At 41.0% G+C, this 15,540-nt stretch overlaps 1 protein-coding gene across 1 annotated transcript in view; it reads left to right on the top strand.

Moving 5' to 3' along the window:
* Positions 1-15,540, top strand: part of LOC311145141 (kinase suppressor of Ras 2-like) — a gene marked incomplete at both ends in the record, with an annotated part of 139,989 nt that overhangs the window by 58,033 nt on the left and 66,416 nt on the right. Inside the window, one exon of the mRNA XM_084181335.1 lies at positions 14,216-14,388. Coding sequence (XP_084037461.1) covers positions 14,216-14,388 — 173 coding nt within the window. The remainder of the gene's footprint in view (positions 1-14,215; positions 14,389-15,540) is intronic.

Raw genomic sequence — 15,540 nt, 5'->3', positions numbered from 1 at the left:
CCCCTGCTCAAGCCAGCGCATGTCCAGGCCCGTCTGAAGTTTACCAATGACCATCTGGATGATCCAGAGGAGGAATGGGAGAAGGTCATGTGGTCTGATGAGATAAAAATAGAGCTTTTTGGTCTAAACTCCACTCGCCGTGTTTGGAGGAAGAACACCATCCCAACCGTGAAGCATGGAGGTGGAAACATCATTCTTTGGGGATGCTTTTCTGCAAAGGAGACAGGACGACTGCACCGTATTGAGGGGAGGATGGATGGGGCCATGTATCGCGAGATCTTGGCCAACAACCTCCTTCCCTCAGTAAGAGCATTGAAGATGGGTCATGGCTGGGTCTTCCAGCATGACAACGACCCGAAACACACAGCCAGGGCAACTAAGGAGTGGCTCCATAAGAAGCATCTCAAGGTCCTGGAGTGGCCTGGCCAGTCTCCAGACCTGAACCCAATAGAAAATCTTTGGAGGGAGCTGAAAGTCCATATTGCTCAGCGACAGCCCCGAAACCTGAAGGATCTGGAGAAGGTCTGTATGGAGGAGTGGGCCAAAATCCCTGCTGCAGTGTGTGCAAACCTGGTCAAGACCTACAGGAAACGAATGATCTCTGTATTTGCAAACAAAGGTTTCTGTACCAAATATTAAGTTCTGCTTTTCTGATGTATCAAATACTTACAGTGGGGAGAACAAGTATTTGATACACTGCCGATTTTGCAGGTTTTCCTACTTACAAAGCATGTAGAGGTCTGTAATTTTTATCATAGGTACACTTCAACTGTGAGAGACAAAAATCCAGAAAATCACATTGTATGATTTTTAAGTAATTAATTTGCATTTTATTGCATGACATAAGTATTTGATACATCAGAAAAGCAGAACTTAATATTTGGTACAGAAACCTTTGTTTGCAATTACAGAGATCATACGTTTCCTGTAGGTCTTGACCAGGTTTGCACACACTGCAGCAGGGATTTTGTCCCACTCCTCCATACAGACCTTCAGGTTTCGGGGCTGTCGCTGGGCAATACGGACTTTCAGCTCCCTCCAAAGATTTTCTATTGGGTTCAGGTCTGGAGACTGGCTAGGCCACTCCAGGACCTTGAGATACTTCTTACGGAGCCACTCCTTAGTTGCCCTGGCTGTGTGTTTCGGGTCGTTGTCATGCAGGAAGACCCAGCCACGACCCATCTTCAATGCTCTTACTGAGGGAAGGAGGTTGTTGGCCAAGATCTCGCGATACATGGCCCCATCCATCCTCCCCTCAATACGGTGCAGTCGTCCTGTCCCCTTTACAGAAAAGCATCCCCAAAGAATGATGTTTCCACCGCCATGCTTCACGGTTGGGATGGTGTTCTTGGGGTTGTACTCATACTTCTTCTTCCTCCAAACACGGCGAGTGGAGTTTAGACCAAAAAGCTATATTTTTGTCTCATCAGACCACATGACCTTCTCCCATTCCTCCTCTGGATCATCCAGATGGTCATTGGCAAACTTCAGACGGGCCTGGACATGCGCTGGCTTGAGCAGGGGGACCTTGCATGCGCTGCAGGATTTTAATCCATGACGGCGTAGTGTGTTACTAATGGTTTTCTTTGAGACTGTGGTCCCAGCTCTCTTCAGGTCATTGACCAGGTCCTGCCATGTAGTTCTGGGCTGATCCCTCACCTTCCTCATGATCATTGATGCCCCACGAGGTGAGATCTTGCATGGAGCCCCAGACCGAGGGTGATTGACCGTCATCTTGAACTTCTTCCATTTTCTAATAATTGCGCCAACAGTTGTTGCCTTCTCACCAAGCTGCTTGCCTATTGTCCTGTAGCCCATCCCAGCCTTGTGCAGATCTACAATTTTATCCCTGATGTCCTTACACAGCTCTCTGGTCTTGGCCATTGTGGAGAGGTTGGAGTCTGTTTGATTGAGTGTGTGGACAGGTTTTTTTATACAGGTAACGAGTTCAAACAGGTGCAGTTAATACAGGTAACGAGTGGAGAACAGGAGGACTTCTTAAAGAAAAACTAACAGGTCTGTGAGAGCCGGAATTCTTACTGGTTGGTAGGTGATCAAATACTTATGTCATGCAATAAAATGCAAATTAATTACTTAAAAATCATACAATGTGATTTTCTGGATTTTTGTTTTAGATTCCGTCTCTCACAGTTGAAGTGTACCTATGATAAAAATTACAGACCTTTACATGCTTTGTAAGTAGGAAAACCTGCAAAATTGGCAGTGTATCAAATACTTGTTCTCCCCACTGTATGTCATGCAATAAAATGAAAATTAATTACTTAAAAATCATACAATGTGATTTTCTGGATTTTTGTTTTAGATTCCGTCTCTCACAGTTGAAGTGTACCTATGATAAAAATTACAGACCTCTACATGCTTTGTAAGTAGGAAAACCTGCAAAATCGGCAGTATGTCAAATACTTGTTCTCCCCACTGTACATATACAGTGCCTTGCAAAAGTATTCATCCTCCGTTTTTCCTATGTTGTTGTATAACAACCTGTAATTTAAATTGATTTTTATTTGGATTTCATGTAATGGACATACACAAAATAGTCCAAATTGGTGAAGTGAAATGAAAAAATAACTTGTTTCTAAAAAATAAATAATGGAAAAGTGGTGGCTTGCATATGTATTCACCCCTTTACTATGAAGCCCCTAAATAAGATCGGGTGCAACCAATTACCTTCAGAAGTCACATAATTAGTTAAATAAAGTCCACCTGTGTGCAATCTAAGTGTCACATGATCTCAGTATATATATCTGTTTCTGAAAGGCCCCAGAGTCTGCAACACCACTAAGCAAGGGGCACCACCAAGCAAGCGGCACCATGGAGACCAAGGAGCTCTCCAAACAGGTCAGGGACAAAGTTGTGGAGAAGTACAGATCAGGGTTGGGTTATAAAAAAATATCTGAAACTTTGAACATCCCACGGAGCACCATTAAATCCATTATTAAAAAATTGAAATAATATGGCACCACAACAAACCTGCCAAGAGAGGGCCGCCCACCAAATCTTACGGACCTGGCAAGGAGGGCATTCATCAGAGAGGCAACAAAGAGACCAAAGATAACCCTGAAGGAGCTGCAAAGCTCCACAGCGGATATTGGAGTATCTGTCCATAGGACCACTTTAAGCCGTACACTCCACAGAGCTGGGCTTTACAGAAGAGTGGCCAGAAAAAAATCCATTGCTTAAAGAAAAAATAAGCAAACATGTTCAGTGTTCGCCATTAAGGAAAACGCTATGTCTGGCGCAAACCCAACACCTCTCATCACCCCGAGAACACCATCCCCAAAGTGAAGCATGGTATTGGCAGCATCATGCTGTGGGGATGTTTTTCATTTTCACAGGGACTGGGAAACTGGTCAGAATTGAAGGAATGATGGATGGTGCTAAATACAGGGAAATTCTTGAGGGAAACCTGTTTCAGTCTTCCAGAGATTTGAGACTGGGACGGAGGTTCACTTTCCAGCAGGACAATGACCCTAAGCATACTGCTAAAGCAACATTTGAGTGGTTTAAGGAGAAACATTTAAATGTCTTGGAATGGCCTAGTCAAAGCCCAGACCTCAATCCCATTGAGAATCTGTGGTATGACTTACAGATTGCTGTACACCAGTGGAACCCATCCAACTTGAAGGAGCTGGAGCAGTTTTGCCTTGAAGAATGGGCAAATATCCCAGTGGCTAGATGTGCCAAGCTTATAGAGACATACCCCAAGAGACTTGCAGCTGTAATTGCTACAAAAGGTGGCTCTACAAAGTATTGACTTTGGGGGGGTGAATAGTTATGCACACTCAAGTTTTCTGTTTTTTTGTCTTATTTCTTGTTTGTTTCACAATAAAAAATATTTAGCATCTTCAAAGTGGTAGGCATGTTGTGTAAATCAAATGATACAAACCCCCCAAAAATCCATTTTAGTTCCAGGTTGTAAGGCAACAAAATAGGAAAAATGCCAAAGGGGTGAATACTTTCGCAAGCCACTGTATATATAAATATGTTATATATAAAATTTTGTTGGTAGTAAGAATTTTGTTAAATAATTGTAATTTGAAAAACTTGAATTGTTGAATCAATCGTTGTTTTGTTTATCAGTTCATAAACCAAGTGCCATGGGATCAGAACGTCAAAGATGTCTTCTTAGCTTTTTTGTAACCTTTGAGATGCAGCTGTCCTCAAATGGAACTGATAATTTTTTATATTTATGCAAATGTTGAGGTTCTTTAATAAAAAAAAAAATCTCCAATTTTGATCTTTAATATAGGGCAGACAAACAAGTTCCCTACCTTCTCCCCCTTCCAGTTGCCTTCTTCATTTCTGCGGTAATGCTGCAATCAATTGGTTATAACTTTTTTATTGAGCAAACATTCCCATATGTTTTAGATAGCTGCATGTGTGACAACTTCATATTCATAATATCATTAATTGAAATAATGCAATTAAAACAATTAAAAATATATAGGTTTTATTTATCAATTAGGATATTTTGAGTTTAACCATAATATTTGTTGTAATATTGTTTCTGTCTTTTCTGGAGTCTGAAATTGTAATCGTTTGTATGGCTTGGTTGAGAAAGGGCGATGCTTTGAACAAGCTTTCTTTTTAAATTAACCAAAAATTAGAGGTTATAATCTGGATGAAGGCAAAAAGGTGATTTTGTAACGAAGGATGAGCTTGTTTTAATAATCTACTGGAGAACCATTTTGGGTTTAAGCATAACTTTTGTATGAGTGATGCTTTTAGTGAGATGTTCAATGCTTTAATATTTAATAATTTCATCCCCCCAAACTCATATTCATTATATAAATAAGCACGTTTAATTTTGTCTGTCTTACCATTCCAAATAAATGTAAATAATTTTTGCTCATATTATTTAAGAAACGAGTCATCTGGAGTAAGCAGGGCCATAAGTGAAGAAGTAAACTGATATGACTGATGTGTTAATCAGTGTGATTTTTCCATAAATAGACAGGTATTTACCTATCCATGGTTGCAAGATCTTGTTTATTTTGGCAAACTTTCTATTGAAATGAGTCTTGGTGTCACGTTCGTCGAGAAGAGAGGAGGACCAAGGCGCAGCGTGGAAGGTGAACATACTTATTTATTAAATGATTACACGAACAAAACAACAAATTGATACGTGACGTCCAAAGGTGCAAAACACAAACCTACACAGGAACAAGATCCCACAAACACTGTGGGAAAACAGCCTGTCTAAATATGGTTCCCAATCAGAGACAACCAGCAACAGCTGACACTCGTTGCCTCTGATTGAGAACCACTCTGGCCAACATAGATATACATGAACTAGAATAAACAAAGAACACTCACACCCTGGCTCAACATACAAGCGTCCCCAGAGCCAGGGCGTGACACTTGGTAAGTTATTTTGTATCTTTAGGGATATGTATATCAAGTATGTCTACTTCACCATCAGACCGTTTTATAGGTAAACTACAGGGTAATGTGAATGTTGTGTCTTAACAATCCTATACGTAATATGGTACACTTATCATAATGACGTTTTAGTCCAGAGAGGCCAGAGAAGTGATCTAGATCCTCAATGAGACTACGCAGTGATCCAGGACTTAAGAAAGACTTGTCATTCGCATACGTTGACACTCTTGTTTTTAGGCTGTGGATTTCTAAACCATTGATCTTATTGTTTGATCGGATCGTAAGAGATAGCATTTCGATGGCCATATCAAATAAATATGGAGACAATGGACATCCTTGTTTAACCAATAGAATAATTGCAAAAGTGCAAACCCCGCCTATCTTGCACTAAAGTATTTGAAAGGTTTCGAATAGTATTTGAACCCAGGTCTGAGGTTAGTTAGTACAGAGGTATGCAGATGGAATCTCTGCAGTGCTTTTTAGGAGAAGGACACAACAGTTAATGAACCAACAGTACAGGCTGTAATTCTTCAGTGGAAAATATTCCAGCAGGGTTGCGATGATTCACACGTAGAGACAGGAACCTGTGGAATATTCATGACCTACGCTTTTCACTTCCTTTCATTTGATTTATCCGCAAAGGATGTGTTTGTTTGAAGTGTTGCATGTCTCTCTGCGGTCTTATGCCGGATCAAATGAGGATTCCTTCTGTCTATATCAACGTAATTGGGGTGTTGTGCGTGCATGTGTTTGCTTTTCTGTGTAACGTCCACACCAGATCGTGGTGTTTCTCTGCTCCCTCCAGCAATCCTGATGTCTTGCCAAGAAAGAGAGTTGAGCCTTTAAAGAAAATCAAAGTGTTGTTGTGTTGCATCAGGTTTTTAGCTCTATAAACACAGTCACGACACTGGGCCATGGGATTCTGAGTCAACTAACTTTATACATGGTAGAATGTACAAATAACAAGGCTATGAACTTCATACCCCAAATATCAATCTACAGTGACAGTGTTTGTGTCCCATTATCCATAATAACATACAATGTACTGTATTGTACTAGCGTGCTAGTTAGGGTTTACTTATGCTAGTATGAAATCCATAATGTGGATATTGGAACCCCCACATATAATATGTTGACTCTCACCTCAAAGACTTCCCTGGCTGAAGGTATGATGGCATACTTACCAGTACTAGTGTGCTTATTGTGGTAGGTAGGGTACATTTAAGCCCTATTTAGTCCAAGGGCCACTCACCATATGAAAGGAATCCATATAATGGATACTAGTGTTGACTCTGACCTTAGAGACTTCCCTTTCTGACAGTATGATGGAATATGACAGTAGCCGTATGTTCCCCCCTGGACTGACACAGGAGACTGAACAGACTGCCATGCTGCTGATTTCAGCAACGTGGTACAATTATTCACATTCTCTGACATCTTACTTGACACCTGTCATCCTCCATCCACTCACTCTCTCCCTCTTTCTCGTCTCTCTGTACTAAGCTTCTCTCTCTCTCTCTCTCTCTCTCTCTCTCTCTCTCTCTCTCTCTCTCTCTCTCGCTCTCTCAATTCAATTCAATTCAATTTAAGGGCTTTATTGGCATGGGAAACGAATGTTAACATTGCCAAAGCAAGTGAAATAGATAGTGAACAAAAGTGAAGTAAACAATAAATATTAACAGTAAACATTACACTCAGAAGTTCCAAAAGAATCAAGACATTTCAAATGTCATTATGTCTATATACAGTGTTGTAACAATGTGCAAATAGTTAAAGAACAAATTTGAAAATAAATATACATAAATATAGGTTGTATTTACAATGGTGTTTGTTCTTCACTGGTTGTCCTTTTCTTGTGGCAACAGGTCACAAATATTGCTGCTGTGATGGCACACTGTGGTATTTCACCCAGTAGATAAGGGAGTGTATCAAAATTGGGTTTGTTTTTGAATTTTTTGTGGATCTGTGTAATCTGAGGGAAATGTGTGTCTCTAATATGGTCATACATTTGGCAGGAGGTTAGGAAATGCAGCTCAGTTTCCACCTCATTTTGTGGGCAGTGTGCACATAGCCTGTCTTCTTTTTAGAGCCAGGTCTGCGTACGGCGGCCTTTGTCAATAGCAAGGCTATGCTCACTGAGTCTGTACATAGTCAAAGCTTTCCTTAAGTTTGGGTCAGTCACAGTGGTCAGGTATTCTGCCACTGTGTACTCACTGTTTAGGGCCAAACAGCATTGTAGTTTGCTCTGTTTTTTTGTTAATTCTTTCCAATGTGTCAAGTAATTCTCTTTTTTTTTTCTCATGATTTGGTTGGGTCTAATTGTGTTGTTGTCCTGGGGCTCTGTGGGGTCTGTTTGTGTTTGTGAACAGAGCCCCAGGACCAGCTTGCTTAGGGGACTCTTCTCCAAGTGCATCTCTCTGTAGGTGATGGCTTTGTTATTGGGGGGGGGGGGGGGGGGGTTGGGAATCGCTTATTTTTAAGTAGTTATAGAATTTAACGGCTCTTTTATGGATTTTGATCATTAGCGGGTATCGGCCTAATTCTACTCTGCATGCATTATTTGGTGTTTTTCGTTGTACACTGAGGATATTCTTGCAGAATTCTGCATGCAGAGTCTCAATTTGGTGTTTTGTCCCATTTTGTGAATTCTTGGTTGGTGAGCGGACCTCAGACCTCACAACCATAAAGGGCAATGGGTTCTATAACTGATTCAAGTATTTTTAGCCAAATCCTAATTGGTATGTCAAATTTTATGTTCCTTTTGATGGTATAGAAGGCCCTTCTTGCCTTGTCTCTCAGATTGTTCACAGCTTTGTGGAAGTTACCTGTGGCGCTGATGTTTAGGCCGAGGTATGTATAGTTTTTTGTGTGCTCTAGTGCAACGGTGTCTAGATGGAATTTGTATTTGTGGTCCTGGCAGCTGGACCTTTTTTGGAACACCATTACTTTTGTCTTGCTGAGATGTACTGTCAGGGCCCTGTCTCTGTCTCTGTTTTTCTCTCTACACACACAGGGAGAGATGAATGGGCCAAATTAGATTAGCGTTATTGCCGACAAAGGCTTTAGTGAGAAAGTGATAACCTGCAGGCAGCTTCCTTATTGCAGTTGAGGGATTGCGACGATGTATCGGAGGACCTTAAAAGGTCTAATTGTGTGACTGAGGATAAGTCCTGCAGGCTTATACTAACTGACTGCAGTCTCACTCCGCCTGCCTGGGACTCTCTGTCTCTGTCTGTCTGTTTCTGTCTGTCTCTGTCTATCTCTGTCTGTCTATCTCTATTTCTGTCTGTCTCGCTCTCTCTTTCTCTCTCTGTTTCTCTATCTCTGTTTCTGTCTGTCTCTCTCTGTCTCTCTCTCAATTCAATTCAAAGGGGCTTTATTGGCATGGGAAATATGTTTACATTCCCAAAGCAAGTGAAATAAACAATAAACAAAAGTGAGAAGAGACAAAACAACATCAACCAAAAACGATTATAATTTAACAGTAAATATTGCACAAAAAAATATTTTTTAAAGATAGACTTTTCAAGTCTTATATTAGCAGCAATGTACAGTGTCTTAGCAATGTGCAAATAGTTGTGGTACAAATAGTAGGGGAAGATAAATAAACAGATAAATATTGGTGGTATTTACAATGTTTGTGCTCCACTGGTTGCCCTTTTCTCGTGGCAATGGGCCACAAATCTTGTTGCTGTGATTGCACACTGTGATATTTCGCAGAACAGATATGGGAGTTTATCAGTGTTTGATTCGTTTTCAAATTCTTTGTGGGTCTGTGTGATATGTGGGAAATATGTCTGAATAATGTGGTCATACATTTGGCAGGAGGTTAGGAAGTGCAGCTCAGTTTCCACTTCATTTTGTGGCAGTGGGCACATAGGCAGACCTGGCTCTCAAGAGAAGACAGGCTATGGCGGCCTCTCAATAGCAAGGCTATGCTCACTGAGTCTGTACATAGTCAAGGATTTTCTTAAGTTTGGGTCTGTCACAGTGGTCAGGTATTCTGCCACTGTGTACTCTCTGTTTAGGGCCAGATAGCATTATAGTTTGCTCAGTTTTTTTGTTAATTCTTTCCAATGTGTCAAGTAATTCTCTTTTTGTTTTCTCATGATCTGGTTGGGTCTAATTGTGTTGCTGTCCTGGGGCTCTGTGGGGTCTGTTTGTGTTTGTGAACAGAGCCCCAGGACCAGTTTGCTTAGAGGACTCCTCTAGGTTACTGTAGGTGAGGGCTTTGTGGTAGGGTGTGGTTTTAGGTGGTTGTAGAATTTAACGGCTCTTTTCTGGTATTGATCATTAGCGGGTATCGGCCTAATTCTGCTTTGCATGCATTGTTTGGGGTTTTGTATTGTACACTAAGTATATTTTTGCAGAATTCTGCATGCAGAGTCTTAATTGGGTGTTTATCCCATTTTGTAAATTATTGGTTGGTGAGTGGACCCCATACCTCACAACCACAGAGGGCAATGTGTTCTATAACTGATTCAAGTATTTTTTGCCAGATACGAATTGGGATGTCAAATTTTATGTTCCTTTTGATGGCATAGAAGACCCTTCTTGCCTTGTCTCTCAGATCATTCACAGCTTTGTGGAAGTTACCTGTGGCGCTGATGTTTAGGCTGAGGTATGTATAGTTTTTTGTGAGCTCTAGGGCAACGGTGTCTAGATGGAATTTGTATTTGTGGTCCTGGCAGCTGGACCTTTTTTGGAACACCATTATTTTTGTCTTACTGAGATTTACTGTCAGGGCCCAGGTCTGACAGAATCTGTGCAGAAGATCTAGGTGCTGCTGTAAGCCCTCCTTGGTTGGTGACAGAAGCACCAGATCATCAGCAAACAGTAGACATTTGACTTCAGATTCTAGTAGGGTGAGGCCGGGTGCTGCAGACTGTTCTAATGCCCTCGCCAATTCGTTGATATATATGTTGAAGAGTGTGGGGCTTAAACTGCATCCCTGTCTCACCCCACGGCCCTGTGGAAAGAAATGTGTGTGGTTTTTGCCAATTTTAACCGCACACTTGTTGTTTGTGTACATGGATTTTAGAATGTTGTATGTTTTCCCCCAACACCACTTTCCATCAATTTGTATAGCAGACCCTCATGCCAAATTGAGTCAAAAGCTTTTTTGAAATCAACAAAGCATGAGAAGACTTTGCCTTTGTTTTGGTTTGTTTGTTTGTCAATTAGGGTGTGCAGGGTGAATACGTGGTCTGTTGTACAGTAATTTGGTAAATAGCAAATTTGACATTTGTTCAGTACATTGTTTTCACTGAGGAAATGAACTAGTCTGCTGTTAATTATAATGCAGAGGATTTTTACAAGGTTGCTGTTGACGCATATCCCACGGTAGTTATTGGGGTCAAATTTGTCTCCACTTTTCTGGATTGGGGTGATCAGTCCTTGGTTCCAAATATTGGGGAAGATGCCAGAGCTAAGGATGATGTTAAAGAGTTTAAGTATAGCCAATTGGAATTTGTGGTCTGTATATTTTATCATTTCATTGAGGATATCATCAACACCACAGGCCTTTTTGGGTTTTGGAGGGTTTGTATTTTGTCCTGTAGTTCCTTCAATGTAATTGGAGAATCCAGTGGGTTCTGGTAGTCTTTAATACAGTGGCTTGCGAAAGTATTCACCCCCCTTGGCATTTTTCGTATTTTGTTGCCTTACAACCTGGAATTAAAATTGTTTTTTGGGGGGTTTGTTCAGTTTGATTTACACAACATGCCTTCCACTTTGAAGATACTAAATATTTTTTGTTGTGAAACAAACAAGAAATAAGACAAAAAAACTGAGAACTTGAGCGTGCATAACTATTCACCCCCCCAAAGTCAAAACTTTGTAGAGCCACCTTTTGTAGCAATTACAGTTGCAAGTCTCTTGGGGTATGTCTCTATAAGCTTGGCACATCTAGCCACTGGGATCTTTGCCCATTCTTCAAGGCAAAACTGCTCCAGCTCCTTCAAGTTGGATGGGTTCCGCTGGTGTACAGTAATCTTTAAGTCATACACAGATTCTCAATTGGATTGGCCATTCCAATACGTTTAAATGTTTCCCCTTAAACCACTTGAGTGTTGCTTTAGCAGTATGCTTAAGGTCATTGTCCTGCTGGAAGGTGAACCTCCGTCCCAGTCTCAAATCCCTGGAAGACTGAAACAGGTTTCCCTCAAGAATTTCCCTGTATTTAGCGCCATCCATCATTCCTTCAATTCTGACCAGTTTCCCAGTCCCTGCCAATGAAAAACATCCTCACAGCATGATTCTGCCACCATCATGCTTCACTGTGGGGATGGTATTCTCGGGGTGATGAGAGGTGTTGGGTTTGCGCCAGACATAGCGTTTTCCTTAATGGCCAAAATGCTCAATTTTAGTCTCATCTGACCAGAGTACCTTCTTCCATATGTTTGGGGAGTCTCCCACATGCCTTTTGGCGAACACCAAATGTGTTTGCTTATTTTTTTCTTTAAGCAATGGCTTTTTTCTGTCCACTCTTCCGTAAAGCCCAGCTCTGTGGAGTGTACGGCTTAAAGTGGTCCTATGGACAAATACTCCAATCTCCACTGTGGAGCTTTGCAGCTCCTTCAGGGTTATCTTTGGTTTCTTTGTTGCCTCTCTGATTAATGCCCTCCCGGCCTGGTTCGTGAGTTTTGGTGGGCGGCCCTCTCTTGGCAGGTTTGTTGTGGTGCCATATTCTTTCCATTTTTTAATAATGGATTTAATGGTGCTCCGTGGGATATTCCTTATTTTCAGATATTTTTTTATAACCCAACCCTGATCTGTACTTCTCCACAACTTTGTCCCTGACCTGTTTGGAGTGCTCCTTGCTCTTCATGGTGCCGCTTGCTTGGTGGTGCCCCTTGCTTAGTGGTGTTGCAGACTCTGGGGCCTTTCAGAACAGGTGTATATATACTGAGATCATGTGACACTTAGATTGCACACGGGTGGACTTTATTTAACTAATTATGTGACTTCTGAAGGTAATTGGTTGCACCCAATCTTATTTAGGGGCTTCATAGCAAAGGGGTGAATTCATATGCAAGCACCACTTTTCCATTATTAATGTTTTAGATTTTTTTTCAACAATTACTTTTTTTCATTTCACTACACCAATTTGGACTATTTTGTGTATGTCCATTACATGAAGTCCAAATAAAAATCTATTTAAATTACAGGTTGTAATGCAACAAAATAGGAAAAACGCCAAGGAGGATGAATACTTTTGCAAGGCACTGTAGTTGATTCTAAGATTTGTATTTGATCATGTATATGTTTTTGCTGTTTGTTCTTTGTTATAGGGCTAAAAAGATTGGAGAAGTGGTTTACCCATACATTTCCATTTTGGATAAATAACTATTCGTGTTGTTGTTTGATTAGTGTTTTCCAATTTTCCTAGAAGTGGTTAGAGTCTATGGATTCTTCAAATACATTGAGCTGATTTCTGACGTGCTGTTCTTTCTTTTTCCGTAGTGTATTTCTGTATTGTTTTAGTGATTCACCATAGTGAAGGCTTAGGCTGAGGTTTTCTGGGTCTCTATGTTTTTGGTTGGATAGTTTTCTCAATTTCTTTCTTAGGTTTTTGCATTCTTCATCAAACCATTTGTCATTGTTGTTAATCTTCTTTGGTTTTCTGTTAGAAATGTATAGCTTTGTTAGGGAAGCTGAGAGGTCATTGAGTATTGCTCTGTTCAAATAGACTTTGCTGTGATCTGATAGGGGTGTCAGTGGGCTGACTGTGAACGCTCTGAGAGACTCTGGGTTGATGTCAGTGATAAAGTAGTCTACTGTACTACTTCCAAGAGATGAGCTTTAGGTGTACCTACCATAGGAGTCCCCTCGAAGCCTACCATTGACTATGTACAGTGGGGGAAAAAAGTATTTAGTCAGCCACCAATTGTGCAAGTTCTCCCACTTAAAAAGATGAGAGAGGCCTGTAATTTTCATCATAGGTACACGTCAACTATGACAGACAAATTGAGAAAAGAAAATCCAGAAAATCACATTGTAGGATTTTTAATGAATTTATTTGCAAATTATGGTGGGAAATAAGTATTTGGTCACCTACAAACAAGCAAGATTTCTGGCTCTCACAGACCTGTAGCTTCTTCGTTAAGAGGCTCCTCTGTCCTCCACTCGTTACCTGTATTAATGGCACCTGTTTGAACAAATAAATTCATTAAAAATCCTACAATGTGATTTTCTGGAAAAAAAAATCTCATTTTGTCTGTCATAGTTGATGTGTACCTATGATGAAAATTACAGGCCTCTCTCATCTTTTTAAGTGGGAGAAATTGCACAATTGGTGGCTGACTAAATCCTTTTTTCCCCACTGTACATACCCAGTGTGCGACAGAGCTGCAGGAGTTGTGACCCGTTTTTGTTGGTTATGTTTGTTTGGCAGAGCATTTGCTGTATAGATTGGATCTCTGGTAGTAGGAATCCTTTCAGGTAATTTTGTAGGTTTGGAGTTTTGATATGGAGGGAATGTTATGTTGTGGAGGGTAGTATCCTGTATATGTCCTTGCCGAAAAATCCAAGTTTTGTAACTGTAGTTTTATAAGAAGTTGTATTATAAGAGCTTTTTAACTGTATAATATATTATATATATATATATATATAATATATATATATATATATATATACACAGTTATAACGTTTTATACTTTGATTATACACACATAAATCGAAGTATAAAGCTTTATAACTGTAGTTTATAATTACAGTCTAACTTTTTCTCTGTGCGTAAGAGCTTTAGAATTGTATAATATACGTTTGTAACTGTTTAATAACAGTAATGTTATATTTCTGTGCGTCTCAGAGTGAAGCAGAAGAAGTCCAAGCCTCAGCACCTGAAGATCAACAGCAGTGTGGGGAGCTGTGAGAACCTGCCTATCCAGCGCTCACCCCTTCACTCCTCCGACCATCGCTCCCTCCGTTCCTTTTTCTTCCCCACCTTCATGCCCTCCACTCCCCCCGTCTACTCCGACGCAAGTAAGTACCCTTTTTACAACACTAAGACTTATAGTACACCTTAGTCTAGGAGTGTTCCATTTTATCTGCAAATGTCCGGTGTGGGTGCAAGGAGTAACTCACCTGATTAAACTAATAAAGTCTTGATTGAAGACTCAAGTGTGCTACATGATTGTCGATTGTCCACTGTCTGTCTGCAGGTCTTTCTCTAGTAATTACTTTATGGGAGTTTAGGGAGTTTAGAGGCCTAGCCATTCAAGTCTCTATCTATATTCATCTCTCTCTCTCAGTGAGGTTATACGTGTAGCGGAAGACTAATCCTTCCCAGATCACATATACATATCCCAGGGTACCCGGAGGTGCGATGTCAGCGCATACAGCCACCTTATTGGCTACTGCGTTATTGGCGCCCCCACCGGAAGCAATTAGTGCCCGAGCGGTCCGGAGCGAGAGAGGGGGACGATGTGAGGAGACTGAGAATGACGGAGGGAGGAAGGGACAGGGGTGTCGGGGCGTGAAATATGTCCGTCGATACAGGACCTGAATGGGTCTAGACTCTGACTAATAGTCCTTAATTCATTGTCTGGTATTACCATGGAAGTCTGGATTCACGTTGTGGACTCAACATGGGATATGAGAAGTAGCAGGAAGTTGTTCTTCACACATCCGTACACAGACTATACATACACAAAACAAAGATAATGCCTCATGCTTATCTCTCAAGATGCGGCGTCTACTTCAATTAATCTGCTGCAACATAAAATGGGATGAATGACGTGCTTGTTTGTGTGTGTGTGTTTTTGTTCTGGGAGTGAAAGAAGGATAGAGAGAAGGATAGGGAGAGAGACAGAGAGCCAGACAGACGGACAGACAGAGTTTAGGATAGAGAGAGAAAGAACGAGAGAGCAGGAGAGAGAGAGAGAGAGACAGACAGACAGACAGACAGACAGACAGACAGACAGAGAGAGACAGACAGACAGACAGACAGAGAGACAGACAGACAGACAGACAGACAGACAGACAGACAGACAGACAGACAGACAGACAGACAGACATACAGACAGACAGACAGACAGAGACAGACAGACAGACAGACAGACAGACAGACAGACAGACAGACAGACAGACAGACAGACAGACAGACAGACAGACAGACAGACAGACAGACAGACA

Source organism: Coregonus lavaretus (genome assembly GCF_964263955.1).
Source record: "Coregonus lavaretus genome assembly, chromosome: 17".
Taxonomy (NCBI): Eukaryota; Metazoa; Chordata; class Actinopteri; order Salmoniformes; family Salmonidae; genus Coregonus; species Coregonus lavaretus.
This window is presented reverse-complemented; position numbering and strand designations above follow the sequence as displayed.